This window comes from Tachypleus tridentatus, chromosome 7 (assembly GCF_004210375.1).
Source record: "Tachypleus tridentatus isolate NWPU-2018 chromosome 7, ASM421037v1, whole genome shotgun sequence".
NCBI classification, from domain to species: Eukaryota; Metazoa; Arthropoda; class Merostomata; order Xiphosura; family Limulidae; genus Tachypleus; species Tachypleus tridentatus.
Genome location: NC_134831.1, coordinates 164,310,190 through 164,334,702, shown reverse-complemented (window position 1 = coordinate 164,334,702; position 24,513 = coordinate 164,310,190). Strand labels below are relative to the sequence as shown.

Genomic DNA, 24,513 nt, shown 5'->3' with positions numbered 1-24,513 from the left:
TGCGGCAAAACGACATGATAAATCAGTTCTAGGGTCCACAATCCTGGCACGTGAACCACTAGGCCACGATCGACCATGTTGGACCGTGATTTGTGTAGTTAATAACGTAAATATTATTGGTCCCACTGTTTGTCATTAAGCACAAAACTACACAACGGGCTATCTGTGTTGTTCCCACCATCAGTATTGACAACATTATTTTAACGTTATGAGTTGCTGTGTATAATTAATCCTGGCACGTGAACCACTAGGCCACGATCGACCATGTTGGACCGTGATTTGTGTAGTTAATAACGTAAATATTATTGGTCCCACTGTTTGTCATTAAGCACAAAACTACACAACGGGCTATCTGTGTTGTTCCCACCATCAGTATTGTATTGACAACATTATTTTAACGTTATGAGTTGCTGTGTATAATTAAGCACAAAGCTACACAATGGGCTATCTGTGCTCTGTCAATCAAGAGTATCGAAACCCAGTTTTTAGCGTTGTAACTTCTCAGATATACCGCTGTTCCACTGGGGGGACGGCTAACGTTATGAAACCCCAGATTTTATGCTGAACCATTGAATAATATTAATATCGAATAAATTGTTTAGAACATTACACTTTATCAATACTTTTCCCCTTGTTCTTATGTTGGAACAGTCTCTAGCTCTAAGGAGAATATCGCTTCATTTCTTTTTTTTTGTTTAGTTATTCAAGAGGTCACATTCAAGCACGTGACACCAGAGGACCCGGTGGCATTAACACGTGAAAGCGTCACTCTTGACCATTTAACAGCACCTGGAAGTGACAAAGATGACTACTTATCTTCACAACCTTGCAGACACATTACAACTTCTTTCGACTCTCCTTCAGAGCAGAACACAGAAACCGTTTTTATAGAAAGCGAAGTTTTCTTTGAAGAAAAGACGGTTAAGGGAAATGACAAACCACCAGAAAAAACTCGACGCCACAAGTACATATTGTGTTGTTTTACTCTGGGAAATCTTTTAGTGGGGGCTTGTTACTCGCTATTAGCCCCTTTTTTTCCTCAAGTGGTGAGTATAATATTATCTTTGGTAGAACATTATTCCAGTCATACGGATAAAATCGCTTAGACCTCGAACAGGAAAGTTTTAAACAAGCAGGTTTGGACCTCTAAAAAGTAGTTTTAAAAAAATAGGTTTAGACCTCTAACAAGATAGTTTTAAACAAGTAGGTTTAGACCTCTAAAAAGGTAGTTTTAAGCAAGTAGGTTTAGGCCTCTAACAGGGTAGTTTTAAACAAGCACAGTTCCGAACTAGACATTTTTTTACTGGACTTTTGATAAAAACATTTAAAATGTAATCTATTGAGTAGTAACTGTTTAAAATAAGTTAACCATTTATGAAATGTCAGTTCATCTCTATAGGGAAATAATTGTTTAAAGCAGACTAACTATATTTACAGTCACGTGAAAAAGTTAGAACACCCTATGAAAGCCTGTGTATTTTTGTAACATTTTTGGATATATAGATATTTAATCTCAATATTTAAAATGCTGAGAGATTATAGGGATATAACTAATCAATTAAAACTGAAGAAAAGACTTTTCAAGATCTTCTGTAAATGTAATTTGTCAAAAATGCATATTCTAACTGAGGAAAAGTTAGGACACCCCCACATTTATTCCAGCTTAAAATGGCTCAACTCACACACAGGTGTATCACACCAGGTGCACATGATTAGAAGATCGTTACGCAGCATTTTGAATGAGGCTTGCCCCATTTAAACCTCAGACATTTAGTTTGGTGTGCTCCTGACTGTTGAAGTAAGAGTGAGCACCATGGTGAAAGCAAAAGAGCTGTCTGAGGCCTGCAGAAAGAAAATTGTAGCAGCTTATGAGCCTGGTAAGGGATTTAAAAAGATCCCAAAAGATTTTGAAATCAGCCATTTCACTGTCCGGGAAATAGTCAACAAGTGGAGGGCTTTCAAAACAACTGCCAACATGCCCAGGTCTGGTCGTTCAAGCAAGTTCATCCCGAAAGCAGACCGCAAGATGCTAAAAGAGGTCTCCAAACACCATAACATGTCATCACGGGACCTACAACAGGCGGTTCTGGCTACTGTTGATGTGAAAGTGCATACCTCTACAATCAGAAAGAGACTGCACAAGTTTAACTTGCATGGGAGATGTGCAAGGAGGAAACTTTTGCTCTCTAAGAGAAACATCAAGGCCAAACTGAAGTTTGCCAGAGAGAATGTAGACAAAGACCAGGACTTCTGGAATAATGTTCTTTGGACAGATGAGTCCAAAATTGAATTATTTGGACACCAGAACAGAGGACATGTTTGGTGTAAACCAAATACAGCATTTCAGGAAAAGAACCTCATACCAACTGTGAAGTATGGAGGTTGAAGTGTCATGGTTTGGGGCTGCTTTGTTGCAGCAGGACCTGGACAGCTCACAAGCATAGAATCCACCATGAATTCTACCATGTATCAGAGGGTGCTTGAGGATCATGTGAGACTATCTGTTAGAAAAGTAAAGCTGAAGCGGACTTGGACCCTGCAACACGACAATGAGCCAAAACATACCAGTAAATCCACCAAGGACTGGCTGAAAACTAAGAAATGGAGAGTCCTGGAATGGCCGAGTCAAAGCCCAGATCTTAATTCTATCGAGATGCTGTGGGGTGACTTGAAACGGGCTGTACATGCAAGAAACCCCTCAAACATCTCACAGCTGAAAAAATTTTGCATTGAGGAGTGGAGCAAACTTTCTTCAGACCGATGTCAAAGACTGGTAGATGGCTCCAAGAAGCGTCTTACTGCAGTTATTTCAGCCAAAGTGAGTAACACTAGCTATTAAAGGATAGGTTGTCCTAACTTTTTCCTTTGTTAGAATATGCATTTTTGTAGAATTACATGTACAGAAGATCTTGAAAAGTCTTTTCTCCAGTTTTAATTGTTTAGTTATATTCCTATAATCTCTCAGTATTGTTAAAATTGAGATTAAATACCTATATATCCAAAAATGTTACAAAAATACACAGGCTTTCATAGGGTGTCCTAACTTTTTCACATGACTGTATAATACCAGTTTACCTCTATAGAGATGCAACTGTTTAAAACAGGTTAACCATACATGAAATACCAATTTAATTCTATAGAGATTAACTGATTCCGTTTGGTTTGGTTTGGTTTGAATTTCGCGCAAAGTTACACAAGGGCTATCTGCACGAGCCGTTCCTAATTTAAAAGTGTAAGACTAGAGGGAAGGCAGCTAGCTTTTCATCACCACCCACCGCCAACGTTTGAACTACTCGTTTTATCAACGAATTGTAAGAGTTACCGTATCATTATAACGCCCCCACAGTTGAAAGGGCGAGCATATCTGGTGTGACGGGGATTCGGATCCGTGACTCTCAGATTACGAGTCGAGTGCCTTAACCACCTGGTCAAGTTACTATTTAAAGCAGGCTAATCATGCATCAAATACCAGTTTAACTCTATAGGGTTGCAACTGGTGTGCGTGTGATTACAATGACTGCGCTACTATAGATTTATCAAATATAATGTAAGTTAGTGTGCATGATTTTAAAAGTTTAGGAATTTATTGCATCCCTCTATGATAAGTAGCGCCATTTTGAAAAGAACAGAGCACAAAGTTCTTACTATTTTGTACTCTAAAAACGCCTGGTGTTGGTATTAATACTTTAATTTAAGCTAAAATACAGGACAACGTTTCGACCTTCTCAGGTCATCTTCAGGTTAAGAGAGTTAGCAACTGACCGTTGCTGGGCGCATGTCTTAATGACTATTTTAACTTCAGTGGCACAGAGGTATGTCTGCGGACTTAAAACTTTAGAAACCCGGTTTCTATACCTGAGATGGGCAGAACGCAAATAGCCCATTGTGTAATTCTGTCCTTATCTTTTAACAAAAATAGCAATATCATAGTTTGTTGTTTCAAAGCATTTGTAAAAGTTTGTCAGTTGGGTATAATAACTAATGATTGGATCCCTTATATTGAAAGTTAATATTCTATACGTATTTTATTTTGGCTTCTCCTTTGGTAACAATAAAATAAACCAAAATCGAGGTATGAGTTAATAACAGTTCAGACAAGCGCTTGACATATTTGTAACATTGCTGTGACGTACTATTTAACTTAACTTCAAATGAACAACTAGTTTTTGTCTGTCTAGTGCCGACGGTATCCATATTTGGAATAGTATTGAGTGACTCTATCATTTTAACTCTTACAACAGTAAAAGAACAAATTATGAATACAAACTACGGAGAATTACACAACATGAGAAACATTTATAAAATCACGTACAGTAAGTGTCCAGAATTATACATCGGAGAAAGAAGAAGAAAACTGGAACCTAGATTCACCGAAGATGATCTAAAACCCTCCCAAGTTTACCCCCATTTTAACTCAAAAATACCAATATTTAAAAAAACAACATTAAATTTAGATAGATATGTAACTATTTAAAGAAGGCTAATTAGACATAAAATATCAATTTAACTTCATAGAGATGTAATTGTTTAAAAGAAATCTAAAGATAGCCCTACCCTAAACCAACACCACGGTGTACCAAGATATCTGGTGGTTAAGGCGTTCGACTCGTAATCCGTGGGTCGCATGTTCGAATCCCCGTCGCAATCCCACTATTCGTTGGTAAAAGAGTAGCCCAAGAGTTGGTAGTAGATGGTAATGACTAGCTGCCTTCCCTCCATTCTTACAATGCTAAATTAGGGACGGCTAGCGCAGGTAACTCTCGTGTAGCTTTGCGCGAAATTCAACCAAACCAAGATACCTTTTGCTAAGATGCTAATCAATCTGGGGTCATATGTTACCTTTGTTACATACTCATGTTTTTAGTTACAGCTCTATAAACTTAATGTTGCATTTGAACTAAGATCTGTCTGCTTCACAGTTATAAAAGAATGAAGTTGGTATTGTACATACAGCTTACCTTATATTGCGATTGTGTTTTGCTATTAATTATAAACTTATTTCAAGATTTAGAAATTAAAAACAGGCAACTTTGAGTTAATGTTTTGAATCAGAATGTCGTATTACAGATGATACAAGGCGAAACTGTTTTTTCTAAAACAATTAAATGCTGATCTATTAAAACGTTTCTTTTAAAACGTCAACTGGTTTCTTTCATATTTATTTAGTTTTGTATAAAATATGAGCTGTTTAAGATAAGAGGTTTGGTGGTGATAACACCTACGTTAGTCTGGTGTATATACATATATTCATGTCTCTTTATTTCGTCTTGATTTTAGGCTGAGAGTAAAGGGGCGAGTCCATCAAAGTATGGCATGGTGTTTGCAGTTTATGAGCTAGTTGGATTTGTTTTTTCACCCATTTATGGACGTCTGGTAAGAACCTTTAACCCACTGTTATATAATTATAAAAGTTTTTTAACTAATTTAAATGAAGAGTTGGCAGTAGATGGTGATGACTAGCTGCCTTCCCTCTAGTCTTACAATGCTAAATTAGGGACGGCTAGCGCAGATAACTCTCGAGTAGCTTTGCGTGAAATAAAAACAAAACAAAACAAACATTAATAGAAGAGTTATGTCATAGAACTGAAAGAAAGAAAATTTAGTTCCAAAACATAAGAGATATATTAAGTTTCCGTACTTATAATAATTATATGTTTTTCAATAACTAGGTTTTAAACAAGTAATTGGAGTTGCAATAGGAGCTAGCTTTCTACTTGTATAGCACATTTATATCTTTACTATTAAGAGAATAGTTTTATGGAAAACTACACCAATCCAGATACTTTTACCTTAACTTATAGATATATAGATGATTTAATTAGTATAAATAATCCTGAAATAAATAATGTTATTACTACTATTTATCCAGTACAATTAGAATTTAAAATACTTCAATATCCAATACAGAAGAACACTATCAAAATAATTGATAAGGATATCAATGTAAATATTTTTGATAAAAGAAAATATTTTGTCTTTCCAATTTACGGTTTACCCTCTTGTAATAGTAAGGAACAAAACTTTCTGTTATAAAAACCTGACTTGGTTTTACATTTCCATAACAAGTTTAGAAACAGACAGAGTTGTATACATTTTTATAGCAAATTTCAATACGTGTCGGAATTTAAAAATAAGTTATTCTCTTCAGTTGCCAGAACAAAAAGGCATTTACTCAGGCTTCTTAATAGTATAAATGTATACTGTGTCGTTGTTGGGCTTAACATTATTGTACAGTAGGTGTCTGTAACTTGTTGGCGATAAATTAAACGACAAATGAACAGCACCCATTCCAATTATTCAGACACTGTAAATTTTTTAATAAATTAAAATATTTTATCAGTAATGTTGAAATACTGATACAAAAATTAAGTTAATGGATTTAATAAAGAAACTTTAAATAAAATTATTAAAATGTTCTGTAACAAATATAAGAATGTATTAAATAAATATAAAGAAATAACAATTAAAAATTTTACTAAACATTTCTAATAACTATTTTTAGCTATAAACAAGGTTATTTAACAACTTGGCACTATTTTATGCGGATGTACACCTTACCGCATAAAAGGCTTGTTTAGAACACAAAACATGTAGTTACGGTAAATTTAATGTATGGTGGTTGCAAATATACTAATTAATTTAGACTTCAAACTAGTATATTTCGTTTACTGGGCTACCAATTAGTGCCTTTCGACCACAATGACGGCTATAAAGCTAAGTTAAATATGTAAGCTTATTTAACTTACTTATCCCCAAATGGCAGTACTTTAGTTTTCTTATTCTTATTTTTCAATTACTTCTTTTGATCTTTACTTTGGAGAGCAGTCATATTCCCACAACTATCTGCAGGCAGTGAAGGATGATATAGATGTGGGATGTTGTGGGATTGAACTCTCCTAATCTCTATTTCTTCAATCTTAATTCTTATTGCTATCCCCTCACTTTATTTTATTTCTTTATGCGAGACTGGCGAATGAAAGTTAAGAGTGATAGACGGTGTATCCTAACCGCAATGTGAGTTCTATTTCCGCAGTCATCTCCAAAACCTTGGATGCATTTTATATCCCACATTATAGCTTGTATCCTGAAATCCTTTAAGTTAGTGTTTTTATTTTTATTTATTTTGTTTAGGCTTGTTTTTGGTACTAACAAACTAATATACATATGTACTGTTCTCTACCTCTAGTCAAAGCTCTACTTAGACTTTATTCAATTACTTCAGAATTTCAGCTGACAAGCCAAACTGTCTTTTCTATTACTATAACCAATCTATCCAAATACAATCCACTTATTTTATTGTCGAGTTACTACGATTGTATCTTATGCTTTTAAACTAATATGTTCTCTTTTCTTTTCCGAGAATCGTCTGCCTATTTGTCAAAGCTCACACAGGCAGCTTTAGTTACTTTAAAACTTTCTTTGACGAACTAAATTATTCTTTTTATCTTTTTTCTTCTTTTGTCAGTTTTCCTCTAACATATTAATCGCTAGGCCTACATTAACTGTTAGGCCTTTTTCTCCTACTGCAGTTAATTTTATTTTGACCGAACTAGTTCTACTGACTTTATATTCTCGTCTGCTGTTTCCCGCTCATCTCAAACTATTTACATGTTTATTATCAAATCGTATTCTCACTATATTTTCTACATCAGTGAGTTACAAACACAGCTTCCAATACTTGTCTGCTTTTAACTCTCTTATAATAGAAAAGAAAGGTAATTAATTTACAAAATAAACAATATTTACACAAAACAGCATTTTATATCATGACTTTATGCGAACAGTGACGCTACAACTGCAGCTGATGGAACGGATGTATCAGAACTACAGTTAGACATTGTTCTACGGATGGATCGTAGTTAGTGTGATGGAACTAAAAATTGACTGATTATGATATTCGTATACTCTGATCATGACAACGTGTTCATATCGGGATTTAAAATTTCTAAGATAAAGATATCCTTTTTTACTTAATCGCATTGTTTTCTTTTTTATTTTGTGCAAAGCTACATGAGAGCTACTTGCGCTAGCCGCCGCAGATTTAGCTAGAGGGAAGGCAGCTAATCATCACCATCTACCGCCAACCCTTAAACTATTCTGTTTCTAATGGGTAGTGGAATTGATCGTAATATTATAAAATCCCATGGCTAAAAGAGTGAACATATTTGGTAAAGGAGATTTGAAACCGTGACGCGCAAATTGTGAGCCAAGCACCCTAACTACCTGGCTATGCCTAATCGCATTGGAGAACATTGGAGCATGGATCATCTTGGGGTACCAAGATTATCCTTGTAAAGCTTAATATGGAAGGACTTAACAGAAGAGTTGTGTGCCTTTTGGATATTACAACCTATTATGGAGCCTTTCGCAATGGAAGCTATGCTGCAGGTCAATTATCAGGTCGAACACGACCAACCGTGACACATGGACTATAATAACATATAAGGCACTTAACTTTGGGTTTAATCACATTTGATAAGTACAGGGTTCTTCTTTGTTTAACATATTCAGTTAAAGTATAATCTCATTTATTTTTTCATAAAACCTATTATTTTACATAATGTTAGCTTTTATCTATCTCCCTTTTATCAAGTAAAATGGAGAGCACACTTATCCTAATAAATTCCCTATGAAAACTACATTTTAGCGTTATAAACATTCAGTGGTACACTTGAGTTATGAGGGGTTCATTGGTTGGAGGGTTCATCATCCCTCAGTCCAATAAATACAAGGTCTTCCAGTACAGAAGACAACATTTCATTTTCATTTCATCTCTGCATGCTATTTAGTGTATAATATACCATCTATATATGATGTAGTATAATATCCTATCTATACACAATGGATGTGCATTTTTTTGTCTCGCTTTGTCTGGTGTCGCCCAGTGACTGAGTAGTAAATTTGAAGGCTTATAACGTGAAGATAAAAACCCAGTTCCGATACCCATCGTGTGCATAGAATAGTCAACAACAGATCGTATTGCTTTGTGCTCGTCAATAAAATAAATTTTCTGACCAGTCCTAATTTAGTTACCAATTGGAGTTGAGCTTTGAGTGAGCTACTTAACTAATCAAATGGATCTTATAATTTCTCAACATCCACTAAACAATTTGCCAATTTTCAATATGTCGAATTTAAAATATACCGGAGAGATCGTGATCTGTAGCTCCCCTGTATACAAATGTATTAACTCTATATTTAACTCCCCTGTATAAAAAAATACAAAGGAACCCGGCTTAACTCCACTGAATACAAAAGTTTATAAGTTTATACAAAGGCAACAGACTTAAACTTCATTCATTCAATATTTTATATATAGTAATCAAAGGAACATCTTATTATTCAGTTTCATTACATGCCAATGTATCTCACAATTTAAACAAAAATCACTTGATTTTGATATAATAAACAACTTTCAAAAAGGATATGTCGGTATTTGCACTAAACTGCAGATTAACTTTTAGAAATTACGGAACAAACCCTCACATGTACCCCGTATAAAAGTAAAATATTCTCCTTGCCATACCTCCTATTTCACTTTAGAAAGGGGGCCAGAGATGGCCAGGAGATTAGGGCGCTCGACTTGTAATCCGAGGGTCGCGGGTTCGAATTCCCATCACATCAAACATGCTCGCACTTTCAGCCGTGGGGGCGTTATAATGAGATAGTCAATCCCACTATTCGTTGGTAAAAGAGTAGCCCAAGAGTTGCGGCGGGTGTGATGACTAGTTGCCTTCTCTCAAGTCTTACACTACTAAATTAGTGACGGCTAGCGTAGATAGCCCTAGTGTAGCTTTGTGCGAAAATTCAAAACAAACCAAACAACCTTAGAAAAATATAAAATAATGTGTGTAAAGGATAGAGTGAATGACACCTGACAACAGTTATATTGTAAATTCGTTTATCGAGTCACGCACAAAGCTGCACGAGGGCTATGTGTGATATCTCTAATGTTGAAGTAATAAACCTCACCCACAGCCACCTCTTGAGTTACTCTTTTACCAACGAATAGTGGAATTGACCGTCACATTATAATGCCTCCACGGCTGAAAAAGCGAGCATGTTTGGTGACGGAAAGATGCAAACTAAAGATGGCTTTACGCAATCCGTTACAGTCATGTGACCAGACGATGGTTACATTTCATTACGTGGACAAAGTTTGCATCTCATCCACTCTGTCTCGTGATCACTCTTATCTTACAGACGGGGCAGATGACTCTTCACTGAATAGATTTTATGACTTCTGTTTCTAGAGTTTCACTAGTTCCACCCTCTTGTGATTAGGAAAATACGTTTAAGTTTCAAAGGAATATGTTTCGTCTATTCCAGCTTCCTGTCCTGAAGCCGACATTCTTGATGTACGCTAGTTTATTTCTGTGTGGAGGATGTTCTATATTATTTGGGTAAGTTTGAGTAATTGGAATTATTTACAATAAAGTGTTACCGTTGTTCGTATTAAGTAATGTAATTTAGAACTCTTTTAATTTTTAGTTTTATTAAAATTAGTACTTTAGTCGTTGGTCGGTATTTTTTTTATATTTGTGCTGGTCCTCCCTCACACAGTTTCTGTGCCCTGATACATATGTTTGGTTAAGTATTGGATCTTTTATAAAGTGTTATTTTCATTTGATAAGTGTGTTTAATTAAGTATTTAGTTAAGTGCTCATTTAAAAGTATAACATACACTAAGTATGTATGGTAACTATGGTAATGTGATACAGATTTCTTCACAAATCTCCACCTGGAACAGCCTTCCTGGCTCTCGCCCTTGCCATTCGAATTGTTCAAGGTTTCGGTGGATGTGCGTTTTACACAGTTAGTTCAGCAACTCTGATAACGGAATTTCCCGAGAAAGCTACTTTCATTTATGTAAGTATACATACTTGTTACCTGTTTCTATATACAGTTAACCCTAAAATTTCATCCGTTTATGTAAGTATGCATACCTGTTTCTAAACGCAGTTAATCCTAGAATTTCAACCGTTTGTGTAAGTATGCATACCTGTTTCTAAACGCAGTTAATCCTAGAATTTCAACCATTTGTGTAAGTATGCATACCTGTTTCTATACGCAGTTGTCCATAGAATTTCAACCACTGTGTATGTATGGATACTTGCTTCTGAAACTGTCCTTTCTTTTTGTTTTGTACCAAAGACCCTAATAATATATAAATCACGCCCCTCCAAAAAAAGCTTTAAACTTAATGTCGATTGCATTTTTTCTTCTTCTAATTACCATTTTTATTCCTTGTGTATCTTACTTGTGAAATAAAAACCATATTTGTGTTTGCCTGCAAGATTTGGTCCCCAACCAGTAACTCCCAATCAAATATTGGACAAGTACCTAAGTTTGAAGGAGTTAATCAGCTAATAAACCGATTAAAAAAAAAAAAAAAACTTTTAAAATCAAGTCAGTGCTGAACAAACCTTTAACTCTGGAAAGAAACCTAATACGGCCGAGTGCTTAGCATACCTGACTGTGAATCAAAGGTTCCCGTTGTTACGTAGATGTACACGCCTCTTTAAAACCCCTGAACGAGTTGTAAAAGTACAAGTCAAATCTATACTGTTTCTTCAAATAACAGCAGCCAGACATTTGGTGGAGGGTGTTGTTTAACTTTTTTTCCTTTTCTCTAATCTGACAGTTCCAATTATAAATGTTAATTCGTGATTACGGGAAACCTACTTCTCAAGACGTCTTTAGAACACATAAATGCTAATACAACTGGATTTTCGACGTAAACTATAATTATTATCTACTGACCAGTAGGAAGGCAATGAACCAGCAGTATCCAATCATAAGAGCTGTGTCTGGCTCTTGGAAGTGACACAGCGACATGCTTGCGGACTTAAATGCTGAAAATCAGGTTTCGATACATGTGGTGGACAGAGCACAGATAGTCCACTGTGTAGCTTTGTACTTAATTATAAACAGGCGAACAATCTCTGAAATGTATAACTGAATTAGCTGTGTAGTTTATAACGTAGTGTGGCTCAAAGGCTTCTTGCTTCTGATTGCAATTGTTCCAGAATGATGTTAGCTGGGGATAACCTACAACTTACTGGCATCCCGTCTAGGAGGAATTTGTTACCTATCTTATGTGATTGTGCCACTTGAAACCGAAGTTCAAAATCGTGGGAAGGATGTAACTTATCTTTAATTTTATAACTCATTCCCTGTAACATCAGGTCTCGAATCTTAAATTTTTTCAATCTGTAAATTTTCGTTTGTTTGAAGCTAAGCACAAAGCTACACAATTGCCTATCAGTGCTCTGCTCAGTACTGGTATCGAAACCCGTTTTCTAGTGTTGTATGTCCGCAGACATGCCGCTGTGCCACTGGAGAGAAATCTGTAATCTGGCACGTTAACCACTTGGTTAGGCCAACTAATCCTAGTGACTTCAAGTTTCCTTTTTCATTTTTTTGATAAAAATAAAAATATCTCGTGAAGAAAGGTTGCAAATATTATATTCTCTATCTATAAGGGTAAACAAGATAAGCCTTGACAATGGTTCACTTCCAGACCTCATCACTGAGTCACCTTTCACATTTACACTTATTATCAGTATAAATTGTTTTTTAGTTTCATATGAATTATAATTTTAGGCTAACAGCTATTACCTGTGTTTTACCCGCTATTCAAATTGAAGTAACAAATTGTGATATTCTTTTTAGTTTAAATTACTATATAAATATTATCTAGTAAATTTAACAAACAAACAATTATACACATGTGCAGACTTTTACATAACGCTTAGTTTGGAATTTGGAATATTTTTAGGCGACAATGGAGATGATGTATGGAGTAGGGATGATTATTGGACCAACACTCGGTGGCGGGCTGTATCAGGTAAAGAAACGTTTTCTTAACTTTATTAATTACGAATTCCTACCTTAAGTCATAAGAATGTTTCAAAGTATAGGTATGCCTAGCCTACAGGCAAAATATTGAATCCATTAGACTTAAATTGTAGTTGTTGTTAAGTTGTACATTTATTTATTTGTTTCATTGTCTGATACTGAAGAAGTTACCGTATTTATTGCTTTAGGCTTAAGAATCTTTTCAAAGTATAATTATGGTTGCCAAAGCGTAACTACTAGGCCTAATTTTCTAACCTTTGGATACTGCTATCATTTATGCAATTATAATATTCCCTAGCATTGTTTTAGTAATTTGTAAGCAAATACATAATGAAATTTTACCCCTCAGTACAATATAACTGAACATATACTTAATCTAGCTGTTCCGGATAGTAAAAAATTCTTTAAGACTTACAATTTACTCTCAATGGAAACACTGTATAAAGACGTATTTCATTAATTTGTTCCAAAGCAAGAAAGAACTTTTTTGCAAAAGTTTAAAAACTCAAACTTATGTAAATAATTTTTAAAAATTACTCGCGAAAACTATTAAGAATAGTTTTATTGTGCTATAAAAATTTGATGCGATTAACAATAAGCGTAGTTTCAAGAGAATTAGCCAGGTTGTGATTAATTCTATGTTTTGTTGAATGAACGTGTTTAAAAAAATACTCTTCTATTTTTTGTCTTGTGTATATTTTTCATTTCAATTAAATTACAGTATTCATGCTTGTTCAATTATTAATTTCAGGTAACTTGTATACTTATTTCAATTAATCTACGAGGACTGTTCAAAAAATACGCGGACTGACGTCATAAAACAAAATGTACTTTATTTAGAAGTTACAGGTCTGGGACCCCTTCAAAGTACTCTCCTCCCCAACGCACACACTTATCCCAACGGTGTTTCCACTTGTTGAAACAGTCCTGGTACGCTTCTTTTATAATGTCCTCCAGCTCCTTCGTCGCATTTGCCTTAATCTCGGGAATCGTCTCAAATCTTCTTCCTTTCAAGGGTCATTCCAATGTTTATTCCAATTAATTTATATTGTTTATGCTCAATTGTTCATTTCAGTTAATTTATATTGTTCATTTAAATTAATTATGCGAGCTTCTATATCTGTTGTTGGGCTTTTTGTTTCCCCATTTTGTAACAAGTATTGTATATAACATTGTATGTTGTCGGGGAGGTTTTTAGTGATGTGTTTTTCTTCCTTTTTTTTAGCATCTTCTGTATTATAAATCTTGTTCATCCTGGACACTAGGTGGTCTAAAATTCCCTTCTTTAAATAACTGGGACAGCATAGGGGGAAGACAAGGTAGAAAGAACCACTTAAGTTAAAGTTGATATATTGTGTAGCTCGAAAGGTTTGAAGTTATATCATGTACAGGTAGAAAGAAATGAAATTTCTCTACAAAAATGTTCAAAAGATTCACTGCTTAAGAACTCCAAAGAATGTTATTTGTAACTGTGGAAAGGTAGGCCGAGTGGGTGGTTCGGCTTAGCCGTTGGAGCTTCGACTAATATTACCTTTTGTTGCGTGATTTAATTGTTTTTAGGTGAGGATGCAATGGGCGAATGGAGTACATAGGCACTAACACGAGGCTGTACAGTTAAAGCATAGAAATTTGTGACAAAGATTTTAATAACACTTTTTTTATTAACTCTTTAAGTACTTAACAGATACAATCAAGAGACATTTTCTTCAGTCGATTAATTTTGACTATTTTAATAACACTTTACTAGACATTCATTAATTCTATAATACTTAAGATGATAACTGATGCTTAGGAGTAATTGTATTAAAATACAAAGAGTTCGTGCGAGATACAGTCTGTTCTATTACGGCAATGGACATGTCGAAGTATCTTAGAGACTTGCGTAGAGTCTGAGAACAACGTTTTTCTCAGGAGAGAGCGCTCTTTTCGGCTGTTCACGAGGTTTTATTTGGATTTTCCCTTTGTATCCTTACGATATATCAAATAGTAAGCACCACTGCCGCAAGTAGTTCCGATACTTAATTGGTTAATTTTATCCTGGTCGTGTGCAACGACTAACAACAAAAACAACTTCAGCCATCCATTGGTATCAACAAGAGTCAGTGGATTGTCAGACTCTTCTCTTGTATCTCTATCAACATTCTTGTCATCGATAGTTGATCAAAGAGCCGACTGACTTCCTTTTTGGGAAGTTTTAAGCTCTGTAGTCATCAGTCATCTGCATCTTCAGCTCATACTTACGGTGTCTTCAAGTTGTCAGATAATTTCGTGGTTCACTAGCTTGCGTCACTAGCTTGCATCATCCTTTTTATTGACCTTGATAGCGTTAGCTCGCTATAGTCTAAACATACAACGGAAAGGTTCTTAACATGTTCTCTGGAGTGCTTGTCGTTATATAATCATTATTTTTTCCACATACTTTTGTACCTATGCTTCCATGTGTTACTGTAGTGTAATGCCCCTTATTACATATGATCATCTGAGGCACTTCAAATATCCAGCAGTGCTTCATATTAACGAAAATAATAAGGTATCCCAAAACTTTTGTTTTCCTAACTACTTGGACAAAAAGGAACCATTCACTTGGAAGAAAGTAACCACAAGACCAGTTATCCTTATGCATAGGGAATCAACATCCATCAGCAAGCAATGCCAATATATTCTACAAGCATTCGTCACAGATGAATTTCCCAACCCCCTCATAAACAGTGCAATTTTCATGTGACCCATGTTCGCATTCGTTCAGTTGGATCCAATCTTACTGGATGAGCTCGATAGATTGTTCATTGCAAAAGGTGCAATAATAATTGCAGTGACTAAACGAGGTATCATTCGTCCCTTTTGTCTATTGGCATTGTTTGTATTATCTATCATCCTTTGTTTTTAGCATTGTGCTCTGCACTTGCCTGAGTGCATTTTTTGCCACCTGATCTAGCTTCTGCGCATTCTTGAAATGAGTTAATGTATCTCGCATATCTGCTTTTTGTGCCTGATTTCACAGTTCCTGATTTCAATTTTGATAAACCCATTACCATTATTATGAGGAGCAGCTTCACAGAACAACTTAACTGCGTCGTTCATGGATGGATTTCTTGCCAGACATATACCACTTGTTCCAATGCTTTTTTGAAAGGACCATTTACCGTGAAGTTTATGGAAAGTATGTAGAGAGATTGAGATCATGACAACTACATTTTCTTTTGTATACGTTATTTGAAACGTGGCTTTCATTATTGTCTAAAATGAAAAGGACTTTTTGTCCCTGGCTTGGCCAAACATGCTTCATGGAGTGTTTCATCCATTCTAGAAACAGATTGTTGTTCACCCAGCCTGAAGTACTAACAATGCCTTTGGTTCCAAGTGTAACACGATGAGCACAGTATTTATCCATTTTCTCGGGGACATCGTGATCGGTGGTACAAAACTGCCTGCAGATGAACAACAGACCAAGACTGTGGCTAACTTTCCTTTCATGGCACTTAATATAACAGCTACTATCTCCCTTCCTGCCTTTGCTGAGATCTTTGGTGGATATGTATTAGAGGTTCGAATTCTAGTCTCGTTGCAGGTATATATATATATATCAACAACTTCACAGTTGCGCTTTGTCTTCGTTTCCATGGGGCCTGGTGCGCCCATGTGGTTAGGGAGCTCGACTCGTAATATGAGGGCCACGGGATCGATTTCTCGTCACACCACTCACCGCCAACGCTTGGACTACTTTTTTACAAATGAATAGTGGAACTGATCGTGACATTATAACTACCCTACAACTAACAGGGCGAGTATGTTTGGCTATACGAGGAATATCTATGCGCGAAATTCAAAGCAAACAAACAAATTGTTTCCTTGGTGATACAGGAAAACTTTTCAAATGCTGGCTTGTTAAAAACAGTCGCCCATTCCATAAAAGTTAATTCAGAACCACAAATAGAGATAGAAGGGTTATATTTCAAAAAGCCTTATTACTCAATCAAGAACTGCAAATCCTTTAAATGGGTGTTTGGTGTGGTTTCATTTTTAGGCCATCAGTCTTGCATCATCCTTTGTGAGTTAATGAAAACAGGGCTATAAAGAGTGAAAACCTTAAACTGTTCTTCGTCTAAGGTCGAAAAACACTAAAGAACATTTTTCTCACTGCCCTTTAAGATGTTTCCACAGGATGTGGTATATTAAATGTTTCAGTTGCTTCTCTGATGTCAATTTTGCCTTCTTTTACAGAAGCCACAGCAGCTATCAGTGAGTCTTCTTCCTGTCCTTCTAGCTTACTCCCATACTAGTAAACCATGCAGAAGACAAAATCTATCGTATATGGTTGGAGGAATTGGCTGGTCCCAAGCAGTTATAACAAAGACCTTTGCCCAACAATGATTAATCGAAGTTACTCCTCTCACAGGTTTTGCCAAACAGTGAATGAGGGACTTTTCTAGAGCACTTCTTGATCCATTAACCTCACCCCTTACCCAGTGGCACAATAGTGTGTCTGTGAACTTGCAACTCTAGAAACCAGGTTCGATAACCGTGATGGGCAAAACACAAATAGCTCATTGTGAAAGCTTCGTGCTTAACTGTAAACAAATAAATATTGATGCATTAATTAAAGAATGCACATATTTCAGAAACAAGCTTGCTGGACAGTTAAATCAAGATTCTAATTTGTAATTAAATTACAAACAAACTGCTTTCAAACTTATCTTTGGTTCAGATGTCAAAGAACACACAGTGAGAACCTAAAGTCTCGTGCAATAACATCATCCAGTGATGAAATTTCACTCAACAATGACTAACACATCCCACCCTCGTGCTCAAGACAGATATTAATTTATCTGGTTCCCTATTAATGGTCACATCTTGGGAGGACAGTAGTAAGTTAATGGATTTACAACGCTAAAATCCGAGGCTCAGTTATATATGGTGGTCACAACAGATAGCCCAGTGGGGATTTACTGTAAAACAAACAAACGTGTAAAAATGAGAATTTTTTCATAAACGGGATCACCTGATATTGTTCATGTATTCTGAAATTTTTTTATCTAGTGTGTATCCAACTTATGTAAGTGTCGTTAATGTATGTGATCCGAATTCTAGTCTCAGAACGACAGAAGAAACGACGAGAAACAGTATTTGGTAATTTGTGACTATGGTTTAGTTTGTTTTGAATTTCGCGCAAAGGTACACGAGGGCTATCTGCGCTAGCTGTCCCTAATTTAGCAGCGTAAGACTAGAGAGAAGGCAGGTAGTCATCACCACCCACCGCTAACTTTTGGGCTACTCTTTTACCAATGAATAGCGGGATTGACCGTCACATTGTGACGCTCCCACGGATGAAAGGGCGAGCATATTTGGCGTGACGGGGGTTCGAACCCACGACCCTCGGATTACGAGTCGAGTGCCTTAACCACCTGGCTAGTGACTATGAAAACGTGATAAACAGTCAGTAATTATAACCATGCTACAGGGAATTTTAAACTTGAACGGTAACCGATATACATAAGGGATAATTGTCACAGATTAGGCATAGCCTAGGACTTAGCTTCTCAAGACTGTGAATCATTGATTTCATGGGTTGCGTTCTGTTACCGTATAAACACACTCTCTACTTTGAAAATATTTGGCTCTGCAAGTTTAAAGCATGTTCGGTGTCTTGAGCACGGCGGTGGGATGTGTCAGTCATTGTTGAGTGAAACTTCATCACTGGATGATGTTATTGCACGAGACTTTAGGGTCTCACTGTGTGTTCTTTGGCATCTGAACCAAAGATAAGTTTGAAAGCAGTTTGTTTGTAATTTAACTACAAATTAGAATCTTGATTTAACTGTCCAACAAGCTTGTTTCTGAAATATGTGCATTCTTAAATGACAACCAAGCATATCAACTAATTGGTTAATTTATGATGACGAGAGAGAAATCCATTTGAAGTAAGGTGCATTCTCAAAACGGCTGATGTGAGTATTAAGACTTTAATTAAAATAAAGTACAGAACAACGTTTCGACCTTCTTAGGTCAACATCAGGTTAACAAAGAGAGTTTGCGGATTTGAATACATAACTGGTTACTTATCTCCCATAGAAATGTCTTAAAACAATTTAATTACTAATAATTATGCTGTTCGCGTAACGTTGGATTTCCTGTCTCAAACAACGTTTTCTTTTCTTCTCTTCCTTTCTTCCAGCTCGGGGGTTATGCGCTCCCATTTGTAGTATTAGGTGTCGGTTTACTGTTCATATCTCTTCTAGCCTTCATCCTTGTGCCTGAAATCGGTAAGTAAAGGTCTAAGTGCACTTTGTGTGTGTGTGTATTAAGAAATCAGAATCAGAGAATGTTACTAAAAATTACTAATAATTATTTTTAGTTAAAAATAAGGTAATTTAAGAACTTGGACTACAACTTGAGCAGCATATAAAAGCACGACAGTCACAGTAAACTTAGTATACTGATATGGTTCAATGTCGTGTTAATCAGTGCCTCCACCATATTAGGTGCAGGAATACTAATTTCAAGAGATAAGTTTCATCTTACTTACCCCTAAATGGTAGTACCTTATTTCCTCTATTTTTTATTTTTATCTCTTTATGTTTATATTTTTCTTATTTTAATTTGGGAGAGCAGTCGCCTTTCCACAACTGTCTGTAGGCAGTAAAGGTTGATATGGGACGTTGTGGGCCTGAGCATTCACATCTCGCTCTCCTACTTTCTAGTCTTTCTTATGTGAGACTAGCGAATTGGAGGTTAAGACTGATAGACTATGTATCCCCACCGAAATGTGGGTCCTACGTCCGCAGTCACCTCCAGAACCTAGCATTCATTTTATAATCTCACGTTGTAGCTTGTATTCGAGGATTTTTTTTAATGCAGCGTATTCTGTTTAATTTTAATGTGTTTTTTTTTGCTTTAAAAATTATGGTTATAATATAATTAATCAGAGGTTGGGATTTGCTGTTTCTAACACAATCCTTGATTTTGTTTACTTATTTAACTTCATTTAAATGTGTGTATTTAATTTCGCTAATATATATGTATGTGTATGAGTGTGTTTTCTTATAGCAAAACCACATTGAGCTATCTACTGAGTCCACCAAGGGGAATCGAACCCCTGATTTTAGCGTTGTAAATTTTTATTTGAAGTTTCTATTCCCCTCAAAAGTTATCACACTGTCTATGGCGTCATTGTTTTTCATTTAACAAGTGTTATAATAATTTCAATTCGAAAATAAGTGGCTGATAAATCTCATCAGACTCTCAAGATCCTAATTTTTAATTGCTGCTCTGATGAAGGGTACTCAGTCACATAACCATCTCTAATTCGTAACTGCTGGTCTAAGGAAGACCAATCATGAACAACTAGAGGGACTGATTGTTATATTCATAACATACCCTCAGCTAAAGTGCAGAATGTGTTTAATAGTATACAAGGTCAAACCTTAGACATTACAGTCTGCAACCCAGATAGAACATATTCGCTCATCAAGCAAGTAGAGACCAAATGTTAGCTTTATCTTAACGAAAACTTAATATAGTTTTATAGATAAGTAAATGTATATATGTACAAATATATTAAGCTTCTTTCCTTTCTCATAAATGGTGAAAATGAAAAAAAATATTTTGTGACGTAGAGGCCTAATGCATTTTTTGATTGGCTATACCTTCTGTTCTGTTTCATCTATTCAAGGTTAAGCAGCACAGCTTGGTTCAGTGAACCAAATAAATTCCATTGGGCCTCTTTTAACGGTGAAGTGTGCATAATATCTAAGGGGTTTGAGTCCATTTTACTTCAGAATACAGTAGTTGTTGTTTGTAGTTAAGCACAAAGCTAGACAAAGGACTATCTGTGGTCTGCTCATCACAGGTATCGCAACCCGATTTCTAGCGGAATAAGTCGGCAGACATACTATTTTGCCAGTGGGGGGCACCATATAGTAACCTAAATTAAGTTAATTCTGGGAGTATTGTTATAAAATTTCGTCATAGAAAAATCTACAGTCCACAGCAGAGGGTAAGGCCAATCAAGGAATGCATCAGACCTCTACACCATAGATCAATATCACTTCTGGTGAAAAATGAAAGGAATCTGTAACATTTATAAACAACCACCAACCAGCGAGTCTGCTTTGTAATATCGAATAATGAATTCGACGAAATGTCTTAACGTTATTCATATACCTAAATTAACTTAGATATATTGAAGTAAAATGAATCACAGATAAACATGCATTCGTTTACTGAACTTAGTTTGTATGCCATTCGTCTGGCTAGTAGAACGTATACTTTAAGGCACCCACTGACGATAATATACAATATCTGTATACAGACACAGACATCATCTTTCATTGTAATATCTGTTATTATATAGATCTCTCGTTGACAGGTGATTAGTGCATAGGGCTATTTATCTGAAGGTCCAAAGTTTGGGACTTTTTATCGATAATTTCAAACATTTAAATCTGTCATTATCCTTTATATCCGAGTTTCATCTATTCTCAACAAGAGAATTTCTTGTTCCTAAAACCACTTGGGTTGGCATACGTTTAGAAAGTTAAGGTTAGTTTATTTGTATACCAGACTGTTAGGTAATTTTTCTGTTTTATTCATTTACCTATACGTCGTGGATCAGAAGATCCAAGGTTCGAGACACACTACTGTTAAACATTCTCTTTTAACATATATGAGCGTGTTATAAAACTGGTTGTCAATCCACTAGTTCTGTGTAAAGAGTGAAAATGAGGTGCAATAGTTTGGATTTCCAATTCTCTGGCCTAACCATTTGGCCCACGTGCGCATAAGGAAACTTCTCTCCAGTTTCTGCTATATTATTTTCTTATTTGTTTATCTTGGAACAGGCTATCTTGTCAGAGAAAACAGAAATGAATGCTCATATATAAATGTATGACACGTACGTGATGTATCTTTCAGAGGCTGTGATGACCCACACAACTGGATACAGGCGTCTTCTTTTACATCCCAGAATGATCATATGTCAATTGGTTGTGTTTAGTTGCTTCATGATCTTTGGATATAATGATGCAACATTGGAGCCACACCTCAGAAGAGTATGTATGATAATTAATATAATTGCTGATTTTTCGTCAAACAAATTGTGATGTGTTAAACGGTAGTCTTAGAATTGATATATGTAAGCCCATATAAAGAATGTAATCTTACAATGGGAGGATTACTTTTTTAATTCACAACGTCGTATTCCAGTATTATAAATCATTATGTAATTTGACAGAACCACCATTTAGTGCCCTCCAGTGGCTTAACGTTAAACCACAGAGCTTATTATTGCATTATTCTTCCGAGGAAAATCACCTCCCCACAACTGTCTGGAGACATACATGTGCATCATTGTGGGCTTGAGTGTCTTAATCTCATTGTATCTTTCCTCATTTTGCTCTTTTAATCCTACTCGTAATGTATAGATCCGGGTTTGAATCCCTGTCACTGAACATACTCATTCTCTGAGCCGTGGAGGCATTATAATATTATGATCGATCACAATATTCATCAGCAGTAGGGTAGCTGAAGAGTTGATATTGAATGGTGTTAATTAGTTGCCTTTTCTCTAGTCTATCACAATAAATTTGGGACGGCTAGGACAGATAGCCCACGTGTACCTGTGCGCGAAACTAAAACCAAACTCTTTTATTCTTTCCATGCGAGGCTTTGGCGAGTGGAGATTAAGACTTTGTATCCCCATCAGTATGTGGATCCCACTTCCACAGACCCCCCAACAACCACGACACATCTCTTTATTTTGTTTGTGTAATATAAACATGTTCTATGTCATCATTGGTTTGGTCTTTTTCTATGTAACACAGTCCTTCCTTTATGTGGTAAATATAAACTTAACAGTTTTAAACTTATCACAGCTAGATACGAGTTAGTTTTTATTTGGCTGCTGATCTGCTGTTATTGTCAAGGTTGTCCTGAGAAGGACTATTTCTATTTTGGTACTGATTAGGATTCCATCTTGGGTCTTCTCAGTAGAAAATCTGTTCTGTTATCCATTTACAGCAGATAACTTATAACAACTTCAATTAATTGATTATTTGAATATTTTCTGAGGTTGTGAGAATATTAAGGTTCTGGTGACGTCTTATCTTCATTGGTTGAGCATGTGATGAATTATGTAGATTTCGAAGGCTTTTTTAACTTCCTCACGTGTGGTTCATATTTTGTTGTTTTAAAGTACTATATGTTAGTTTCCTCCAGTGTGGTAGACTACTGCAAATGTATCGTTACTACAATGTTGTATGTATATTATGTTCCATAATTCTAACTTTTGTTAGTATTCCTGGTTCTTCATTAACTTGGAATCCACGAATACAAGGAATTCAATATGTGATTATCTTTTCTTTCCGTCAGATGTTTTGCAATGTTTGATTTCTACTAGCTATGATGTTAATATTAAAAAACCTATTTATATATATATATATATATATATATGTGTGTGTGTGTGTATAAGGTTTGTATGTATTTCAAAAACACTTGCGTGTTTTTGTAACATCAATTATGATCGTTGAATACCGTTATGACTTTATGTGGTTTACATATTCTCTGTACGATTTACAACGTAGAGGATTATAACTGTCTGTTGTTAGGTTTCTTCTTGGTGTCTATTGTCCTTGTTCTCTCTTTGCCAAGTTTTCCAGTTATCTGGGCGCAGAGTTAAGTCAACTGAATTGTGATTTTGCTGCTAGACTGTAGAGAAGAGCACTTAAGCTTCCTTACAGGAAACTGAGAAACGTTAACAAGAACAAGTAGGTTAAACAAATATATCAAAAATAAATTATGTAATTATTCATGAAACGTGGTTTAAGTGGTGTTAAGGCTGTGTCTGTGACAGTTTCATCAGACGAAAGAAATTTTTCCACAAAAAAGTTAATAAAGAATAACTCGTATTCAATAATTTCTTAAAATCGTCTGAATAGTCTGGCACAGATCTGACTGTTCAGATATTACAGACAACTTTGGTTTGGCTAAAAGACAAAAAGCTACTTTCTCATCGGTCATACGACTCATGTACAATACTGGCATTGGTATTTTAATATCATTATAATGGTTCGGTCTCATATATTGCTCTGTTATCTATAGCTTGTCATTTTATCAGTTATTTCTGTATTATCTGTTGTTGAAGTGCCTTTTAAAAATATAGGTGTATCGATTTCAGCTTAGATTAGGTAGATGGTACTTTAATATTTTTGTGTAGTAAATTGCAGGTGCTTCACACTGAGCTTTTGCACTAAGTACCCCGTCTTAAAAACAGAAAACTTCTACCTTGTAAGTATCCATGAGACCATGACTAAGATGATTACAGTGGTTGGTTTTCCTTCCTTCCTTCCTAACATTTCTGGTATTATAAATTTTATTTATTCTTGAAACAAACTAAGCCTTTCTTTACATTGTTGAGATAGTTTGATATATAGTTCGGGTGTTTACCTGAATCTGTGAAATATGATTTATGTGTCTTTGTTACCATTTTCAACTAGAATCTGAGGCATGGTATTCATTGCGCTTGTCTTCTGATAGAGTTGTTAGGATGTTAACTTTCTTCTATTTCATTGGAGTGGTTTGTCTGATAGGATGGTTTTACAGCAAGGTTTACGTTTCATGACCCTCTCGACTGCTGACTTTAGTTTGGTTCTGAATCTA

General features: G+C 35.6%; 1 protein-coding gene across 4 annotated transcripts in view; it reads left to right on the top strand.

The window, feature by feature from the left end:
- The window catches only part of LOC143257088 (MFS-type transporter SLC18B1-like), a 45,869-nt gene that overhangs the window by 7,780 nt on the left and 13,576 nt on the right, over positions 1-24,513 (top strand). For 3 of the 4 annotated variants that reach the window (XM_076515296.1, XM_076515295.1, XM_076515297.1), the window contains exons 2-8: positions 700-1,046; positions 5,278-5,373; positions 10,330-10,403; positions 10,722-10,869; positions 12,782-12,850; positions 19,034-19,121; positions 21,772-21,908. In XM_076515296.1, the coding sequence (XP_076371411.1) occupies positions 700-1,046; positions 5,278-5,373; positions 10,330-10,403; positions 10,722-10,869; positions 12,782-12,850; positions 19,034-19,121; positions 21,772-21,908 (959 nt within the window). The remainder of the gene's footprint in view (positions 1-699; positions 1,047-5,277; positions 5,374-10,329; positions 10,404-10,721; positions 10,870-12,781; positions 12,851-19,033; positions 19,122-21,771; positions 21,909-24,513) is intronic. The other variant, XM_076515298.1, reaches the window with a different exon arrangement.